This window comes from Pavona decussata, unplaced genomic scaffold (assembly GCF_977016875.1).
Source record: "Pavona decussata unplaced genomic scaffold, jaPavDecu1.1 SCAFFOLD_44, whole genome shotgun sequence".
Taxonomy (NCBI): Eukaryota; Metazoa; Cnidaria; class Anthozoa; order Scleractinia; family Agariciidae; genus Pavona; species Pavona decussata.
This window is the reverse complement of record NW_028145466.1, coordinates 1,693,961-1,714,761: the sequence shown is the minus strand read 5'-3', so window position 1 is coordinate 1,714,761 and position 20,801 is coordinate 1,693,961. Positions and strand designations below refer to the sequence as shown.

Below are 20,801 nucleotides of genomic sequence, written 5' to 3'. Positions count from 1 at the left end.
AATACGATACTTGCGGAATGACTTAAAGAAATAAATTAACTGAAGAGCGCGTCCTGTTTTTGCCCCAATTTTATAATTTTAGACGTTGTGGACTCCAAGCTGAATATTTAAAAACAACTAGACAACAGAAAGAGGATTAGAAAATACAAGGCCGGGATAAATCATGTCGATCGCTGGTTAGGAAGGAGTGAGGGTAAAGAAAGCTATGAATTTTCGTAGTCAAGGGATTGAGTAAATTCAAGTTTCATGTTCGCTTTTCACTTTTTGACTTCCATGTAATTGACAAGTTCAACTTACGTACGTATCTCGCCGATAATGTAAGGTGAGAAAAAAAGAACCCTTTTTTTGTCGTGAGTTTGTTACAATTTTTTTAGTCGTTATAATATGCAGTCGTTAAATGTTCACAGCGTCTGATAAAACTATTCTCGGAAAAAGCGAAGGCCAGACGCATTTTCAAGTTCAATAACAGTTTGTTGAACAGTTTCATAAAAGAATAACGAAGAAACTTCCCAGCTTTTCCTGATAGCTTACCTGGTCGGTTTGACAGTGAGCCGGAATAACTAACAAATGCAATTTCCAAAAGCGGCCAAATTTTTTAAACATCGCATCGAGGAATATTTACCCCCTTAAATTAAAAAAAAAATTGGCTATATATATTTGTGATTTAAAACGGCGAGGGAAGAAAGCGCTTTCGGTGGGTAGGTCACAAAAGTTGTAAGTTTCCTTGCCCCGACCGGCAGGGGAGGGTAGCGGCGTATTTTTCCTCACGACCCACATATTTTATTAGACATTAACACAACTATTATACCTATGAAATAAAATTCTGGGATAATAATGTGAATTAGATAACAAATGCGATACGTGATAAAAAAAAAAAATTTCCCGGCGGAGGTGCCGTGGCACCGGTGCTGTTTCAGCGCTTTAATACCCGGGCCGAGGTCTCACCCAAACTGACTTTAAAATGTTTTTTAAGTCGGGAAAAGGTAACATATACTTTGAAATGAAGGAGATATTTTTTTCCAGAAAAGGGGTAACCATCTGCGAACGATCGTACTCGTCCGAGAATAGGCCGCTCAACGTTCAAAATTACGGAGAAACCTCAGGCGTTCAATCAGCCAATCTTTAGGACGTGTTTAAGTATTAAAGGAAGGATTTATATACTAGGAAATTTTTCAGCTTGCTCCTGGCCTTCTGAGGTAAGTTTATAAATATTGTGATAAATGCAAAAAAGTGTCCGAGAATACGCAAATGTACTCATATTTCCTTGAATGTGCGAAGAATAAACAGTATTCCAGTTATCGATTTCTTCACCCTCACTTCTTCCTAACCACCAATCAGACATATTCTATCCCAGCGGCAGGCTTGTATTCTCTAAACAGCCCCTCTGTTGAATTTTCCGCAACATCGAAAAAGCTAATCAGGCTAGTGTTCTTATATTAAAATTGGCGCCAAAAAGAGACGCACTCTTCAGTTAATTTATTTCTTTGAGTCATTCCGCAAGTATCGTATTTCGCATAATTATGCCATGCCGCAGGTCATGCCACATGCCATTCCGCAAACTCATGCCGTCTTTTACCCTCACCGATTTTATCAGACTCTTCGACGGTTATAATTTGTACAACTCATGGGAAAAATATGTTCTACTTTTTCTCACCTTACATTTTCGTCGAGCGACGAATACGCAAGTCACTGTTGAGCTGCTGAGCTAGCTACCTAGCTGTTTTTACGGCGACTCAGGTAGCTATAGTTCAGTTACGCGTTATCGAACTAAACATATCCGTCTTTAATTAAGGTCTTTCAGTGCCAGGCGTCCCAACCTAAAATGACATTTAAAAGCGAAAAAGCCCTAGAGCAAAAAAAGCAGATGACAAGTATGGGGTCTAATTATCGACACTGGTTGTGTGAAAGGTTGTGAAACTATTCTTATCACAAATGCATTTTGGTCAAATTGTTGTTCATTTTCTCGCTCATGATAAATGAATCATCGAGCATACAGGGTATGAGAATTGATCTTTTACCGAGGGTTAAAAAAAAAAAAAGAAAAAAATGTTTATTATTTGCCCTCGGTAAAGGATCAATCTTTGTCCTGAGAAGACTTCACGCTGCCACGTTTTTTTTTTTGTCAACCGAAGTCGCATGGAGTAAAGTGAACATGAAATTTAATTTACTACGGATTTACTCATAGTTCCTTGAATGCGAAAACTATAAACAGTTTCCATCGCTTTCTTTACCCTCACTTCTTCCAAATCAACAATCAGACGATCAAATCCTCGAATTGTTGTTAATATTTAGCAAGAGTCCGCAGCATCAAAAAAGCTGCTGCTCTTATTAAATTGGCACGAAAACATGACGCACTCTTCAGTTAATTTATTTCCCACGTAAATCGTATTTCGCATAATTATGCCATTCCGCACGCCATTCTACATACCATTCCGCAAACTCATTCCGCCTTTTACCCTCACCGCCGAGTATCAACAGACATATCGGTCGACATATCGGCCGATAGTGACGGACGACATTGGTCGGCCGAGCGTCGCTCGACATATCGACCAGCATGTCGACCGAGACCCGGCTGATATGTCGGCCGACACTCGGCCTACATGTGACAGTAGGTATGTCTACCGATACTCGGTGGACATATCGATCGATAAGCCAATGACATTTGCCCGATACTCTACTGACACTCGGCCGATACTCTACCGTTACTTGGTCGACTCTTTGTTACTTAGTTTTATTTCCTCTCTCTACTCAAATGTCTCTTGTTTGCGTTGCCCACGCGCCTATTTTTAAGAGACTTTCGGCGGTTTTAACCAGTCTTTATGTAAAATGCTAATAATTTGAAATGCAGGAATGTCTTCCACCGCAGGAATGTCTTTCACCGTCAATTGAATACGTACCACTTGCAATCGAAAAACTCCCATGCAAAACAATTTACAATACTTTACTCGATCACCAGCACTTCCCTCCTCCAACTGCGGAGATAAGACTTATCGAACGCGGTTTTTTCTTTCAAGAAAGACAAAAAATCTACTCACTTCCTTTTAGTGTTACAAATGAGGTAAAATTATCCATGTTTCAATATAAAATAGTACATAATATCCTGTATACAAACAAAACTCTGTACAAGATGAGAAAGAAACAGCGACCCGATTGTCCTTATTGCCATGATATTGATCAGACACCACTCCATTTATTTGTAGAATGTCCAATTGCTAAATCCTTTTGGAATAAATTTACAAAGTGGTTCAACGCTACATGCAAAGGAAACATTGCGTTAGAGCAAAACGAAATTATATATGGGGTTTTAAAATTCACATCGTCCGGTTTAACCCTAAATCACCTGATCATAATTGGAAAATAATTAGAAAAATACATTGCGATTATGACCAATAAACTACTCTCTTTTAATAAAAAATGGTCCAACTTTTTAAACAATTAATGTTAAGAGTCAAGCTGACCAAAGGCATATACTATCCATTTGTAAGCAACTAAATTAAATTTATTAATTTGTAAGTAATTGTATTGTATCGTAGTGTTAGTATTGTTCTTAGTAGCGTAGGTATCGTTTCGTTTTGTTAGTACTATCGCAGTGTAAGTAGTTTCGTATTTTTTTTTTGTAGCACTGTATTGTAAATAGTATAAGTATCTATCTCAACAAGTAGCATTTCTTAAAAAAAAAAAAAAAGAAAAGAAAAAAAGAAAAATTTGAGATGACTGTGGTCTAATGAACATTAAAGTGGGAAATATGATTTACTTGGAGCGAAAAAAAGAAAACCGTCATTTTGCCATGTTTTCAGTGCAATATGCTTCGACTGAGCCCATCTTGGCTTCTATTGATGACTTGCGCGGACAAGCGCCAGGCCCTTCAAGTTCAAATGCGCATGGCAGTTGTTCATTTTCGTAACGCGCACAACAACGACAACAACAACAAGATTTAATTCAAGTAAAGTATAAGTTTACAAAGCTTATGCCCGAAATTAGCAAATGTCTCCTTTCAGGGGACAATTTTTTGGTATGAGGATCGTACATAATTTTTGACAGATCAGAAGGGGATTTAACTGTTTATTACACCCATGTTGAAATCGCTGGTTCGATTTTGAAATCACGCGTATGATTTCAGACCAAATTGCACTCCACTCAATTCAATTACCATTATTAAGATTGGGGTATTACCCAATATTTCCCTATATGAAGTTCGTTATTTGCTACCTACCCCTCCTGATAATTATTGCAAATGCCATTCTTTACAGTTTTCCGTCAAAGTAGAAACAACAATTAGAGAGTTCCAATATTATCGTCATGGAGGAACACATTTTGAATTGCAAATTCGGTATTGTTTGTCAGAGCATAAGCAAAAAGGAAAAAAACGTACAGTCATTTCATTAATAAAACAGTAGCGTAGTATATTGTCTGATTTAAAATAAGTTATATATATTTTTCGTTTTTAGTTAATAAGATGATTAGTTATAATGAGAAGACCCACTCCGTTTCTGCCTTAGTCTACAGATTTTTTTCTGTTAAACAACTACCTGCCTTAAGCCACTATTTTTTCACGCACCAAGGGAAGTCACTTAAGAGATAGTTGACTGTAAAATATGTGCAAACGTTAACATTAATTACGGTTACGATTTTTTTATCTTATAGCACTTCATTCTCAGACCTATAAAATCGTATCTTTCTAAGGGTAAATGGAACAAAACTCTGACGGCTCTTTTTTCACGTGCCCCGTGTGCTAGGTGGAGGATACGGATGATATTTCAGCAAAAGAAGACGTTCAACAAAACACAATACTGACAGTCGACCGATATCCCGCCGACTGTTCATCGTAGCCTAACACTTGACATACTGAGCAAGTGGCGGCCGCGCATCGGTCGACATGTCGATCGACATATCGATCGATTATTGGCTGATATGTCGACCGACGCGCGGTCGATATGTCGGTCGATACACCGGTCAACATGCCGTCCGAAGATCGGTCGACATGTCGGCTGATAATCGGTCGACATGTCGACCGAGTATCGGCCGATATGTCGACCGATATGTCTGTCGATACTCGGCCGAGAGGGACGGTCGGCAGTCGGCCGACGGGTGCCTTAAGTGCACATGATTCCGAAATTATTTCTGTAAGCTGTTTTAAAAAAGCTATGTTGTTACTTTCAAAGGTAGTGGCTTGGATATATCCCTATTTTTTCTATTTTTTTGAGAAGGGAGAATCGATGCTGTAGTAAAGCGAGGACCGTGGGGTTTATGGTTAGGATCGAAGACAGCGCTTAATAGACTAAGTGCTGTGGTCGATTGTAATTGATAGTGTCTTAAACCAATGCCAAACAAAACAACCTTGGCTTATCACAAAAGACGCAGACAACAATTAATCAGTCAGAACTAGTAGTAAACTCACGCAGCCGGTACCAAAGTGGGTAAATACGTACTGGCAAGTTATGAATGGCATTACTTTAACTGCTAATAAGTTAAGAAAGTATCTGAAGTTTTCTTTTCCCATCATGTAGCATAATAGAATAAAATTAAAGCATACTCCAATAATTAGGGACACTCTATCAAAAACTGTGGATGAACTGCTGGTTTCCTGATCCGGCTTCTAACAACAAAGGAGCAATATTCATGAAGCTCTTTTACTGTTTAGATATATATTCTAAGTATTGTTTGTAAACAATATTCTATTGTTATGCCAACAAAAGGCCATTATAAACAAACAATACTTAGGATAAGATAAGTAAGTTGTTGTTTTGGTGTATCGGATATTTCCTTGTTTAGATATATATTCTAAGTATTGTTTGTAAACAATTTTCTATTGTTATGCCAACAAAAGGCCATTATATACAAGCAATACTTAGGACAAGGTAAAGTAAATTGTTGTTTAGGTCTATCGGATATTTCCTTTAATTTCTAGTTTTTCCAAAATTTGGCTTGAGCTGGAATATAATTATTAAAAAATTTCCAAGAGTTTTCGTTTGTTCATGATTAAATGGATAAAAATTTGTTCCTATGTAAGAAATAGTGGGCTTGACGATGATAGTCTAAAACAAATGGAGGTATAAATTCGACTTCTAATTTCTTTGTTTGAAGCTAGCTAGTAGAAATTTCGAGTGGTAGGTAGGTTACTTGTTCAGCGCGGTCCTGGACAAGTCCGTTTAAGATAAGTTTTTCTTTTACTTTGAGAGCTCAAATATGATAGGTTGTTTTGTGAATCTGTTTTACGATTTACTAAAAAAATTTCAAGTTGTTTTTAAAGTGAAATGCGGGGACACTGATTGGTCCTGTATGTCTGGGTTTACTGTTTGAATGCCTAAAGACCGGAAAGGCGATTCATCAAAATTTCTTGTTTTGCTAAGTCCACAGACTCACAAAGAACTTATCTTCTTTAAACTCTCAAAATCAATACCTTTTTTACGGAGTTTTCTCATTTTTTTATTTTTGACCGCCGTTCAGGTTACGTGCTTGTACGCAGCCAGAAACCCATTCGAGCCTCCTTATAGCGGTTTTCAATCGACCGTCGTAAGAGTGCGAAAATCCAGTGCAAAAACAAACACTCTATCTGTCAATCAGCATTGATGTCATGACAACAAACGCAAAACACAAATGAACGAATCGCAACTCTGCGTCACACATGCGCAAGTCACCATTGTTTTATTTGTTTTTTATTAACCGATCACATTGCGTATTAAAGCGAAACCAAAGAAGGCCTGAAATCAGCTGTGAAATTAGTTTTTGCACTGAATTGAAAACCGTTCTTATCTGTCTACATTTATTTATATGTTGTTTATGACTTTTGCTGTTGATTTAATTAAACCTGCCATATCCATGGCCAAATTTATACAAAAGAGTTGTCAAATTTTATCGCTTGCAATACTCTCGTCTACCGGGTGTTTTGGGTATTACCGAGGTGCCCTAATGAACCCTTGTAATAAAAGACACATTGACTCGAGGCATGTACCATTACTGACAAACTCTTGAACATCAGCTCCGCTGGAAGTGGCTAATAGCCGAACAGTGTTACGACTGTTGAGCTGATGAGAAAGGTAGTAATTGCGCGCAAATTTACATATTTGCGTCGTCTAGCAGCATGTAGCACAGCTAATTGAAATCAGACTCTCCGTGTTGAGTGAGCGAACCCGTGATCTTAGTAATGTAATAAGAATAAGCTGTGCTAATTCGTCTGCTGTCACTGTAGGTTCGCCTGTAATTTAGTGGTTATCACGTCGGTCTTAAACGCAGGAGACCGGAGTTCGAATCCTCGCCTGTGAATCATATTTTCGCATAGTACGTTATATCTTGCTTTAACACGTTGACTTACTTTGTTCCTTTGATATAACAGGACATTACAGTGATCCTATGTGAAAACATGGCTGATTCACTTAGTATGAATATTCCTTGCTGTCTTCGTTTAAAGTGCAAAAGCCAACAAAAACAATAAAGCCATAAACAATATAAAAGTTCATTGACTACCGTATCTAAACCAATTTTGGAACACAACTGACTCTCCTCGGACTTCAATCTGGGCTTGTACAGAAATAATTTTTCTTGGGAGGGGGTGGGTCGAGGATGGGTGCTTATTTACTTTTTGGGTTTTCAGGGTAGACGGTTACTCGAAGGTGGGCGGTTAAACGAATAAATACGGTATCTGACTTTTACTAACACGAGTTTTCACATAAAGTGATATAATTCGTCGTCAAAGATAGCCACGCAGACATCAGGCTGCTTACCTTCTTACATTCGCATGTAAACTTCTCGCACCAGAAAAAGATGCAGGTAACTTGACGCAGGAAATGACCTTAGATACTGTTTCGGGTTGCAATCAAGAAGACCGAAAATCGAAGGTCGACTTCGTGTGCTCCTCCTCAATCGTCAAAAGACAGCCTCGTGTAATCTTCGGCAATCTTCGGATGGCGCCGGGTCCAAGATCTTTGGAAATGTGACCCGGAAAGTAGCAACTAATGACTTTCTACAAAGACGAAACCCTAGACTCTAGTGTCCGTATTGTACGAGGTTGTCGAGTTTCTTTGCAAAATCGATACCAGCGGTGCCAGTAACACCTTGAAAAACCACGTCTGACTCACAACAAAAGTAAGTAGCTTGTCCGTGGGTTTTCCAATGTTGTTGTTGTTTCTTTACGTGCACTTTGACAACTTTAGATTTCCCTTTCGTTAAGTAAGCTCACCTACAGTTCCTTTGATGACGATACGAACCTGTTTCCTCAAGTTAAACACTTGGACTGAAATTATTAGATAAATTGTTTAATTAATATGGCATAAAAAGCATAGTTATTGCAGTTGGTCAAACTCTGTACCCTTAACAAATGACGCCGAAAGGGAGAATAACCTTTGCTCCGCAGTCAACTTCTGCTATACACATTTCTCTTAGGGCAATTGGGACAACTACAAAGGAAAAAAGAAAAAAAGAAATTGATTGGTCTTAATTTATTTTATTCAGTAGCAAATTGAACAAATATAAGTTTGTGTTGTTGAGAAATTCGGTTAAAGATATTCGTCAGTTGTGGATGAATTATTGATGCTTTAGCTTAACTGTTCCCACATTATAAGCTGCAGGTGGCTTTATACGCTAGTCAGTTTTTAAAACATATACACGTTCAAGCTAAGGAAAACTTAAGGCCCTGCAAAATTGTCAATTTTTCTCACCTGTTGTGTCAAGAGATTCACAAAAAAGGGAAAGAAATGAGTATCTTTGCAGGCTACTTTATATCAAGTTAACAGCAATCGATTATATATCCTCACTCCGCAGTATTAATGGCTAGCTTGGCTTTTTCTCGCGGTGGCACACGGTCAGCGGCGTTCTGTTTGGAAGTCCTACGCAGACTACTCGGGCGGAGAGTCACGGTGGATTACCAAAGCTGCGTTTCAGGGGGGGGTTACACAGGTACAGCCTTCCTAGACTGGAAATATCGAGAGGAAAGGAAGGCAAGAATGGAAAGGAAAGAAGGTGAAGGACATCATCACTGGCACGGCGACTTTTTTGAGAACATGAACCAAAAGGCAGGATACCTGTTTGACTGGAACAATCCTATTCAGGGATTTTTGACACCATTATTCCATCTGGCCTTGCTCTTTTGGTGACCTTTATCCAACCAATCATCCTATGGGAATCCTACGCATGCCCAGTGGCCTTCATCATCGACTTCATCTTTGGGAGGTTCTTGCGACGATAGTCTGACTGCGATGCTGTTGTAGCAGCTTCAACTGGAAAATCCGGTTCCGAAGCAGCTGGCATATCTGGAAAAACAGGTTCTTTGATGCCTGATCAGAGAGCTGCCTTACAGGCTATCAGGGTGCATTGTCTTTTGCGACAAGGAACTGAAGCGTCTTATCTTCTCATTCTATTCGCCTTTTTGCTCATTATTTTTATTACATCTTACACCCTTGTACGGACAAAGCATGTAGACCCACGTTTTTGTTATTTCTTTCGCATGACTCGATACACATTCTTTAATTTTCTAGCTCTCACGTTTATCCCGTTTGCTATTCACGGCTTCCTCTTAAAGATTCCTCTGTGGGCACAACTTCTTGTTGTGCCAATCCTCGTCGTTGTGTGGATTGTTCTTCCACTGCTCCGCAAAGAGACATCTTACGTCCTGATAATCTACATTTATTCTTATTTCATTTACTGGAGAGGTATCGCGTATTCCGAACTGCTATTTAATCGTCTGCTCTTTGTCTCTGGGATTGTTCTATGGATTGTCCCCATTGTGGCTGCATTGCATGAAAGACTCGTGCATGTTTACAACAGGTAAGCAAAACGTTTTCACCATCAACCATGCAAGGTTCCAAGATGTCTAGACATCGGACCGGGCGAAAAGGGTAAAGAGACAACTTTATGACAAACAGAGGTAAAATGACTTTTTAGATCCTGAACGATCAGGTCATTTAAGATCAATACTATTAGCATTTTTCCGCAGGTGGAGACTGCAAAGATCGTTTTATCACAAAGAAGGCAAAGGGCGAACTGGATGCTCAGGGATTAACCTTCGGGACATCTGCCCACTTTTGACTTGTGTGTCACGGAATGAGCAAGAAAGTACAGTCAACTCAAAAACATTGACATTAGCAGATCTGAAAGGAATGAAACCCGAGTACCGTACCCAACGTAGTCAACGATTGGAGAAGTCACGAGGGCCTTAAAAAGTATTCGCTTTTGATCATGTTACCCTAGGGGATCGAGCGTCTTGACCGGGCCCCAAACAAAAAACAGTTCGAAGGGAAACTGGAATCTGAGGATGTGATGTTATCAGATGCTGTGGCGACATCTGCAGCAGCGCTTGCGACTTGCATGGGAAAATATGACCACGCTATTGAAGAATTGAGTCGTCTTCACACCATCCCTGGATATGATTCCAAATGGGTGCCACCATGATAAGTGACATGAAATGAGTGAAAAACGAAAGTCTGGCACTAAATGTAAGTTGTTTGATGAAGAGTTTCATTGCTTTGGGAAATTAGAAAAACGAAATTTAAGTTTGCCTACCAACTACCAACAACAAACAAACACCCGGTGATTTTGGTTGGGGGAAAAAAGGCAGATGCTGTTTTAATTCGTTGAGCAGCAAAATTTCCTAAATGTACAGAACGTCTGAAAAATAAGTCCCGTTTTCCCGTTTAGGACGTCCCGAACCGAAATTAATGTTCTCTTTTTACGTTTCCCGCTTTTGAACTGATTCCAGGTCTTTCATTACTATTTCTTTTCCATCAACCAAAATTGTGGTTTTACGGTTGGAGTGTTGACTTCAAAATGGTACGCAGTCTTTGTACACGTAACAATTCAATTAAAATGTCCGAAATGTTTTGGTCCATGGTGAACAACCTTAAGACCTCCATCAATTTTATTTTATCAGCCGTTATTCAAATCCTCCCTTGCAACATTTCCCAACGAAACGAGAGACCGGCGGAGAAAACTCTGTTATTAGTAATCTAACCACCACACACGCCGATATCACTACAATAAAGCTTATTTTCAAATGTACCAACAGGTTCTGCGATAAACCAATGCTCCTTCTTCGAAATATAACCATCCAAAATTTCTTTCTCGACAGCTTTTACTTCCATGCCTTGTGCCAAGGTTCGCGGTGTTCCCTTGGTCGTCGCAGCAGCACTTTATCGTTGTAACTGCGTGGTAGCACCTACTGAAGTTGGAGTGATAACTTTCTTTTTCATTCACTTCGTGCTTGCCTTCATCGCTCTTATTGACACCGGAGAAAAAAAGCCTGGTGTTTGTGAGAAGCTAGCAAGGTAGGAGATCATGTTAACCTTCCTTTTCCAATTCAATTCCAATTCGATCTGGAAAGTGTCAAAAGTTAGTGGTCTGCGCTAAATACATTGACACTTAAATAAAGTGATTAATTTCTTTCCTTTTTGTTTGGTGGAAAAAGTAAAGTTAAGTCTTTCTCACTTTCCCAGGAGGATCTGATAAGCCTCCGACAATTACTTTCCATAACCTTCTGATTCGTGCGACCCTGTTCAGCCAACTCTTGTCTGTTGTCTTGATCTCTGCTCTGCTTGGTGTTTTCATTTAAACCTTCTTTGGGGCACCAGGCCAAGGCCTTCAAACAGTAAATATCTTTTCAAAATGTCTAAACGTACGGACCGTATTGTCCAAACAACAGCGAGCTAAAGCTTGTTGCACAGAAGTTATTTTTGATTTAGACATTGGACATATTAGTACGTTTATATTTACGAGTGTACGACCAAATTCATGGTGCAAGTTTTCAAAAGCTGTCATGCCATGAAAAGCTTTCCCAGTAACCAAGAAAAATTTCCAAGGAAACTTGACAGTCGTTTAAATAAGCAGATTTAACCTGCCAACGATAACCTCAATATCATACGAAAAGCTCGTACGTTTCACCGTTGTCAAAACTATTTTTAATACACCTGATCAGTTGACACCACCGCCAGATGAAAACCAACATTAAAATGGTTGAGACGTGGGTGATCCATACCTTAAAGTTGACCTTGTCTAACCGAAGTGAATGTAGGCTAAAACATATTCCCTATCCATGCTCCTTCCATTACTGGCTATGTCCCAGCAGAACGTCCATGTGTTTAGACCCTTTGAGGGCCATATTAACACTCAACATACTAAAATATATTTGAATCGTGCTTACAGAGTTACGTCTTAAGTACGTAAATTGTGATCATCCAGATGAGTGTTGTCCTGAGAAGGACTGTTTGAGGTGACCTTGATTGACGTTTCGACAACATGAGCGGAACTCATCCTCAGTCAAGTTAATTGTGGAACGTCAGTAGATGGTATAAATATATAAACAATAGCCTCCATTTGGCGCGAAAATATGCTCAGATATTTGCCCGCGGACATTATCTGTTCCGCGAAGCGAACAGTTTTCCGAGAGCGAAGCTCGAGGAAAACTGTGAGCTTCAAGGAGCAGATAATGTCCAAGGACAAATATCTGAGCATATTTTAAAAGTCAAATGGAGGCTATTGTGTTTATTATCCTTCAAATATTTTTCACAACATGCGGGAATCTCGCGGGAATCGGCAGGATCTGCCATTCTGTCATATGTCAATCACGTCAAAGTTTGTCAGTTGGCTTCCAAAATCTCCACGTCAGATTTCGCTTCAGGTCGAAAGCGTTTGTTTGGGGAAAAGGTAAAACATTTGAAAGGAAAGTAAACTTCTTTAATTCTGTGAAAGACAAAAGCAAGATACAAGTGGCGGATAAGGTTACAGGGAATCTAACTACCTCTCGAGGACAAGCTAAAGATCACTGAAAGCGAAAAACTGTACTGAAAGTATCGCATTCCGTAAAAAGTGTAAACTGCCGTCAACGAAACAGCCGGCGCTTTGTCGTTCTCTTCCTTTATCTCGTGTTCAATTGGAGCAGCACTTCGTATCGAAAATACACACAGGGTGAAATAACGCGTTTCCGTAATTCGGAAAAGTGACGGAAACCCGATAGTTTAAATTTCCGTTGGGTTTCCGCAGATCGGATACGACAGGAAACGTGTAAGAGAAAAATGACAACTGTATTACACGTTTCCGCTGCGTTTACGTTGGCTGAAACGTAGAAGGTCGTTTCCGCAGACGAATTCGTACGGAAATTTGGTGGTTTTCCATTCCTAATACTCCAAGATAAATATACGCGCACAATTTTAATAATATATTTGTTCCTCCCTACAGTTGTCCCAAAGAGCGATATTTTAGTCGAGAACGCTATTACGGAGCGTTGCCCAATTTTCACAACAAATTAAAGCCCGAGAACCTAATGTTATTTGATTTTTCAGAGAATTAAGGAGTCATTACCTGCGGGCCTTTAATTAGCATGCGTTTAGACGTCTTCGGCAGGGGGATACTTGGGTATAATAGGCACGATGATGAGAAATTAACAAATTGTTATACCTAAAGAAGCGCCATAAGTGAAAACTAAGCTCAAACGGCCAAGAACTTAATCCAGGAAAAGTACATTTAAACCTAACCTGGGTTACGTTTTTCGTTACAACAAAACAAGCCCGCATCCGCCTCCCCCACCCCACCCCCCCACACCCAACCCACGAGGCCATTATTCTTGCATGTTTGTAAAGGCGACTTTCCATACCAGAGCTGAGGTGCTCCTCGCCTACACAAAGGGATACATATTTCTTGTATGTGGAGTTGAGATAGGCAGAGCGGAGATCCAATGATGGATACAACTTGGAGTATGTACTCCGCAACTGGACTACCTCGTCGCTATCAAAGCAACACAGACGATACCGACTAGGGAGTTTTATCATATTCAGATCCTGCCACACATTGCAATTGGGTTCCAACGGGCCGTTCATGGCTTTCGACCATGACAACGATTTGGTTGCTTCCACCACACCCTCAGCAAGGTTTGTTTGGCGTGCTTCGTTGCATAAGGGTTGAAAAAAGTCCTGAAAATCCATAGGCATTGAGTATTGAAGGTCATCAAGGGCACTCATTGTCAGGAATCGCCTCATGAGCTGGACTTCCACCTCTCGGTTGTTTGTGTGGAAGCTTCCAAGCAGGCCATTATACCTTTCAAAAGCAAACAACCAAAAGCCATACACGCTACCATAGTTCTCCACGCATTCGCTTATATGAAGGTGAAGGTGCATATTAGGCGTGATTACAGACTTGCCATACAGTGATTCCACCTTCTTGCAAAAGTCAAGGAGCTTTCGGTCAGCAATAAGCAGATCTGTTTTCGTGATGCATGGCTTGCAAAGGTGACGACAAGCAAGGACAAAATTTTGCCAACAGTTAATATGCTCTTCGCCCAAAACATCTTCAAGAGCATAAAGTGAGTAATATAAAACCCAGTTCTTCCACTGAGACGCGGTAAAGCCTCCATAATTCGAGCTTATGTTACCCGGAAGTCGCCCTAAATCTGATGGTGCCTCGACTGTCTCAATGCGTTCCTGAACTTCTCGAAGCTTGTCCTTTGTCAAAATATCCATCTCGCACCAGATTTTGAACATTTTCTTCGCTGTCCCTAAAAACAGATTGTGCATAGGATCAATGACGCACATGGTTATACTACCATAGTACGGCAGCTTCAACAAGCTTGTATACCTCGTTCCAAGCATGGATTCCATCTTCTTTCTCTCTGTCTTCGTTCTGCATGTCTCTAGCTTTCTAGCGTTTTGTCGGTGGGAATAGTCGGTTCGTTTGGGCCACGCGCTGCGATCGAATCCGCTGTAATCCTTTTTTTCACCGAAACCACCCGGGAAAAACTTGTTGCAGTGAGAACAGCCGCGATTCGCACTGTGACCAATAAACCCACATAGTTTGCGAGCAGCGGGTATGTCTGCTGCGCAACAAATTAGCGCAGCACGTATCTCTGCTCCTTGAATAGGCGATCTTCTGGTTTTGACTTTAATGCCATGCCACAGCGCATTCAGTTCGTCGACCAAAGGGTTTAGAAAAGAGTTCAGGGATGGTGGCTCTTTTGACAGTGCGGGCAGAATTCCAATAATAATTACATTTTCCCGCTTGAATCTCTCTGAGCGAGGAAGGTGCATGATGACCATGTACAGCACTCCGACAGATACGTCTTTACGGTGTTTGAAGGGCTGAAACCATTCCACGTTAAGCATCATCCCAAAACTCCGAGGTAAGGCGAAAAAGTCCTTGTCATTCCACCGATGAAAGGACTTCCAAACCTTACTAGCTTTTCATATTTTTGATCATTGCCTGATCATTTTGTTGAAATAAACAACGAGATATTTCTCTATTCGTTATATGAGGTTCACTACGTACGCATGCCCAAACCTCAAGACGTACCACTTGGAAGACGGCTAATCATGTTATATATAGATGAAGCTGAATTTGAGACAGTCGGATGTGAGCGCTAGCCGAAAGGGATGTACTTATTATGGTCTAGGGGCCAGTTCATCTCTCCCTCCCTGGCTTGTCGTCAGACAAGTTATTGGACTGAGTGGCAAGATCATCCCCGCTGGCATAAGAGACCTTTGGTGCATGGGGTTGCTTGTGCCAGGACGGTTGTATTATTTTCACAATAAAAAGTAGAGAGATTAACCCTTTAAGCCCTAACAGTGATCAGCATCAAATTTATCCTGGTAAAATTAATGTTTATTCAATCCCTGAGGTCATGAGAATTAAGGATACGATCACCCAAGATGAATTCTCTTGATATTTTAATAACTTCTACCCAGTCGGCTTTTATAAGAAAAATATAGGGACAAGACAGGAGAGTTTGTCCTTTGATATTAGGGCTTAAAGGGTGAAAACATGACGTTTCGGCGACAACATGTCACCATTATTTTGTTTATTATTATTACTATTATTATTTTAGTAACAGGATGATCACATTTCTGCCGGCAATATTAACAATTGTGGAATTTGCTAGCCGAAAACGACCTGTGAAGAAATCGAAGCTGAACCTGCAGTCGAATACGACGCTGGCCACCGGTTGTTTTTGCTGGATTCCATCAAAGCGCTTTCTTTGCTAACTTGACATTGAATGGAGCCAGCAACGAAGTCGTTCACAATCACTGAGGATTAAACTTGTTGCTCGAGAGTAGGACAAGCTGCTTCTCTTCGTAGAGAATTTCGACATCTTGGGGTATCATGGCTGGTTTTTGTTTCGCGGACGAGATTTTATGTTCGCGAGCGATCTCGACCAGGTGAGCATTGATAGCATCATTAACCTGTTTGAACTCTGTCAGTAATGGTACTGAAATTTATGTTTTCGTTATTTAAATTCCTTATATCCAGGCCAGCACGAATTGCTCTCATTGAATTACAACTGTAATATTTGCCGTCGTGTCAGCGAGCCTCGAGCTTATTAATAAAACTCGTTTAATAGCTTGTTGATGGCTTTCTCATTTCGCCAGACTGAAAGAAAACCATAGGCTTAAATACACTTAAATGAGATAGGCTAAAACTTTTCGCCTTTCATATTTTTCAGTTTTACCACATTTTTATTTCAAGGACTGTTAAAAAGCGTTCAAACCAAGAGAAAATGTCGCAAATACGAGCTTGAGTATTTCAACGGTACTGGTTTATCGACCAGCAGGTTAATCTCTCTTTCTGTCACAAAAGCAAACCGTTTCCCCATCTTGACATTCATTTTAATCAGGAGCTCCTGTTTTAATTGCAAGCTTGGCGCTCCTTGAAGTTTTTGAAATTGGGGAATACCCTCGGATATTTCCCAGTTTTAGCTGGGGTATATTCGTGTGAGCGAGCTTTGAGCTTATTAATTAAACTAGCTCGTTTAATAGCTTGTTGATGGCTTTCTCATTTCGCCAGACTGAAAGAAAACCATAGGCTTAAATACTCTTAAATGAGATAGGCTAAAACTTTTCGCCTTTCATAATTTTCAGTTTTACCACATTTTTAATTCAAGGACTGTTAAACAGAGTTCAAACCAAGAGAAAATGTCGCAAATACGAGCTTGAGTATTTCAACATTTCGTTTACGAACAGCTTACCGTCAAAAACGTTTAGAGCGTAATGTTGTTTTCTGGTACTGGTTTATCGACCAGCAGGTTTATCTCTCTTTCTGTCACAAAAGCAAACCGTTCCCCCAGCTTGACATTAAATTTAATTGTAAAGAAGATGCGCCTTGAAGTTTTTAAACTTGGGGAATATTACTTGGGGAATATCCTCGGATATTCCCCAGTTTTAGGTCGGGTATATTCGGTCACGTGAGGCGTTTAGACCAATCGCGCGCGAGCAAAATATATTTGATGGATTATAAATCTGGTTAGAGACCCGATTGCTCATGGACAACCCACTAGAGATGTTATTGGTCATCTTTCAGATCTGGAAGTCTTCTAAATCGGGCTATTTAGTTTTCTGTTCTTCTTTTGCCAAAATGGTAATAATGTTGATGTTGTCTCTGTTGCTATGTTAAGATTTAATTGCCTAACTTTAGCTACTAATTCCAAAAATTATTGATGTTCATTTTCAGGTGGTTAATTGTGCACATTTCTTTCGTTTATTTTGTGAGAGAAATGTTTTCGAAGAATAACGTCGGACCAATGCCGCCGCCTATACTGTTGCTAAGCGATGGTGGCCATTTCGAAAACCTCGCCAGTTTGCCTCTGTTACAGAGAAGAATATCAAGGATTGTTGTAGTTGATGGTGGTTGAAAGGAGGACCAGATGTTGTATGGCCGACCTGAACTGCTCGTTTTTAAGTGAGGATAGGCAAGGTGTTATTTCAGACTTGTTGGAGAAGTTTGTGAAGCCACAGGCCTTGGGAAATCCTCGTTATTACAAGGTGGTCGCTCTTTATGAATTTTTTTTCTCTGTCTCTCAAGTGACTTTGTTCCAGTTTCATTTAAGGCCCGTTTACACGAGCGAATTTTGGACGCAATTTTTATTGTACTTTACCCTGGTATTTTTTTTTTGCCCTGAGGTTGCAACTTCAAATAAAGCTGCGATTTCCGTGCGATTTCCGTGAGAGTAATATAAATGCGGAATTAGTAAATGTTCAAGAATGGTTAACACTAAATCAACTTACACTCAACATAAAAAAATCCTATTACATAATATTTAGAACAGCAAAGAAACAGTTGAAAAAAATCACTGACTCTTAAGCTTGATAATAAGGAGATCCAGAGAGTAGATAAACTAAAACTAAATGACAAATTCTAATCACCTTGCACCTTCTGCACCTTTATTTGCACAATTGAATATCCTAGATATTTTTAAAGTGAATTCCTTTTATATTGCAAAATTTATGTTTTCCTATCACCAACGTTTGCTGCCTTCGCCCTTTCTAAATTTATTTCCGACTGGTGGTCAAATTCATAATTATGATACTAGAACCTCAGCTCATTTTCGACCTCACACCTGCCAAACTAATATCAAGCAATTTACTATACTCTATAGAGGGCCAAAATTATGGAATGCTTTGCCATTATCAATTACGTCTTCCCCTAGTCTATCCACCTTCAAAAGAAAGCTTCTTGATTTCCTCAGTTAATTGCATGAAACGTCCGACTCTGTTATGTCTTTATAGTCTTACCACCACCGTATGTTAAAAAATCTCAATACAATGTCTTTACTGGTCTTAAAGTCCCAACATATCTCCGAGGAGACCTCTCAGTATAAGCCCGGGGGTTTCCTGAGGTCTCCTCGCCACTTCTTACTTCTTTTACTATTATTATTTACTCTAAACTTATGTACTTGTAATCCTAGTCTATTATTCATTGTAACTTTCTATGTTTGTATGTCGTGGTGAATAAATAAATGAATGAATGAATGAATTAATTAATTAATTAAATTCTTAGGAATTATAATTGACCAGCACTTAACATGGAAGAATCATATTGATTATATCAGTAAGAAGATAATAAAAACCACCGGTATGCTATGTAGAATTCGCTTCTATGTCAGTCAAGTACTATTGAAAATATTATACAATAGTTTGATTTACCCTTACCTGCATTACGGAAACACCGTTTGGGCAAATAATTACCCCACAAGGCTAATGAAATTGTTCAAATTACAAAAAAAAGCACTACGTATCATAACATTCTCTCCATATACCGCACCATCTCTTCCTCTTTTTATAAAGATGGGTCTCTTAAATATTTACCAAATTAATGACCTACTAATCGGATCTTTCAGTTTTAGTCTTATCAGTAAATCGTTACCCACCTATTTCAGTGACCTCTGCATTGAAAACACGCAAGTCCATGGTTATAATACCAGGAATTCAAAACATCGACATAAGTGTTTTAACCGAACTAAATATGGAAAATACTCTTTAAGAAGTAACATAGTTGATACATGGAACAAAACTCCTCTAGAAATAAAACGATCTCTTTCTATACATGTTTTCAAAAAGGAAATGAAGCAATTCCTTCTCTTTCAATGATTATGATATAGGCGTTAACTTACATAATTTTACTTGCACCTTTTATTATTACTGTTATTTGTACACCAAACCTGATATCCTAATTAATTTAGCTTAGAAATGTAATTTGAATCAAAGGGGGACTACTTTGTAAAAGCCCGTAAGGGTTTCTTTAGTCTTCCTCCCGACTTCAATGTAAATTGCACTATGTACTTATTATGTTACTTATAATTGTGGGAAATAAACATTCATTCATTCATTCATTCGTGGAGGAGTTCATTGCAATATCCCCCAGGTTTCTAACGGCTTCAAGCCTTAATTAGCTAAAGTAAATAGTAGTTTATACTGCAAATCACGACTCGATCGCGTTTCATAGAAATTGTATTAACTATTCCGATTTATATTAAGGCTGATTATTCCTACATGTACACTTGCGACTTAATTCATCATCCTATCTTGCGTAGCTTAAGAAAACAATGTTTGGATGTGCTATATATTGTCTAGACTTCATATTTATGGCTTTAATGCTTAGCACCTCCAACGCTTTCTTTTATCTTTCCAGGATTCAAAGTTCGCTATCCAAGGGATGAAAATGGCGATGAAAGCGAGGGTGAAATTTTATTAGTCCAGCTAGAGATCCACAACCTGCGGTCAGTTACCAGACAAACGAAACATCTGATGTTGATCCGTACCCTTTTGACGAAAAAGACAGATTGCATCAGGGAATGGTTCTGAGAGAGGACGACGTTAGTAAATTGACCCTGTGTTACTGTGAATGTTGTCATCAAAGAGCATGCTACGGGTTGTCCAAGATGTTTTGCAATGTTTTCCCACATTACAACACGGCCAACCAGTTCTTTACGCCCCGAATGTTCTCGGCCTATCACCGTGAAGGATACAGAGCATGCGTAGATGCGGAGGCATGTGGATTTCTGAATAATTTTGGTGCTAAAAAGTGGCAGGATGGGTATGAAATCATGGATGTGTGACAGATTTTAAGCCGGATCAAGAGAGCACATAAAAAAACCATTTTGAAACTGTTCTGTTAATCATTTTTTCTGATCGGAATGGATCCAAAGGACATCAAAATGTAGCAAGATTTTTTGCAATGTTATCTCAGCATTTCCCCGCTATCATTTACCAATAATGCGTCATGTGTACGAGGACGTTCTACAAACAGGAGATCATGATTAGGTGTCGCAACGGACTCAACTAATTGATCGCAATAGCGCAACGTTCATCAGAGAACGTGGGTTCGGCGTTGAATGTTCACTCGAGTGTAATAGTACAGTCTCTCTACTATTACACTGGCATGAACGTCCAACGCCGAACCTTTCAAATCGCTAAGACCACCTCAAGAACGACAACACACAACATTTAAGGTGAAAATGCGTTTATTCTGATGTTAAATGAGAATATTTATCACAATCTAGTACGGTAATACGAGGATTTTCGACATTCCCATACATTTTCTCTATAAATTCAAAATAC

The 20,801-nt window shown here is 39.4% G+C and overlaps 2 protein-coding genes and 2 pseudogenes across 6 annotated transcripts in view; 1 reads left to right on the top strand and 3 right to left on the bottom strand.

Annotated features, from left to right (window-relative positions):
• The window catches only part of LOC146482777 (uncharacterized), a 158,456-nt pseudogene that overhangs the window by 28,827 nt on the left and 108,828 nt on the right, over window positions 1–20,801 (bottom strand). The gene's annotated exons all lie outside the window — the stretch shown is intronic.
• LOC146482783 (uncharacterized) overlaps window positions 1–20,801 on the bottom strand; it is a 73,572-nt gene that overhangs the window by 7,258 nt on the left and 45,513 nt on the right. The gene's annotated exons all lie outside the window — the stretch shown is intronic.
• On the top strand, window positions 8,763–20,299 carry LOC146482786 (uncharacterized; annotated as a pseudogene).
• LOC146482787 (uncharacterized) lies at window positions 11,363–17,258 on the bottom strand. Its single transcript, XM_085106733.1, has 3 exons — window positions 17,240–17,258; window positions 13,530–15,151; window positions 11,363–11,566 (listed from the first exon to the last, which is right to left on the bottom strand). Exons 1-3 carry the CDS (start codon window positions 17,256–17,258, stop codon window positions 11,363–11,365), a joined length of 1,845 nt encoding a protein of 614 aa, XP_084962859.1.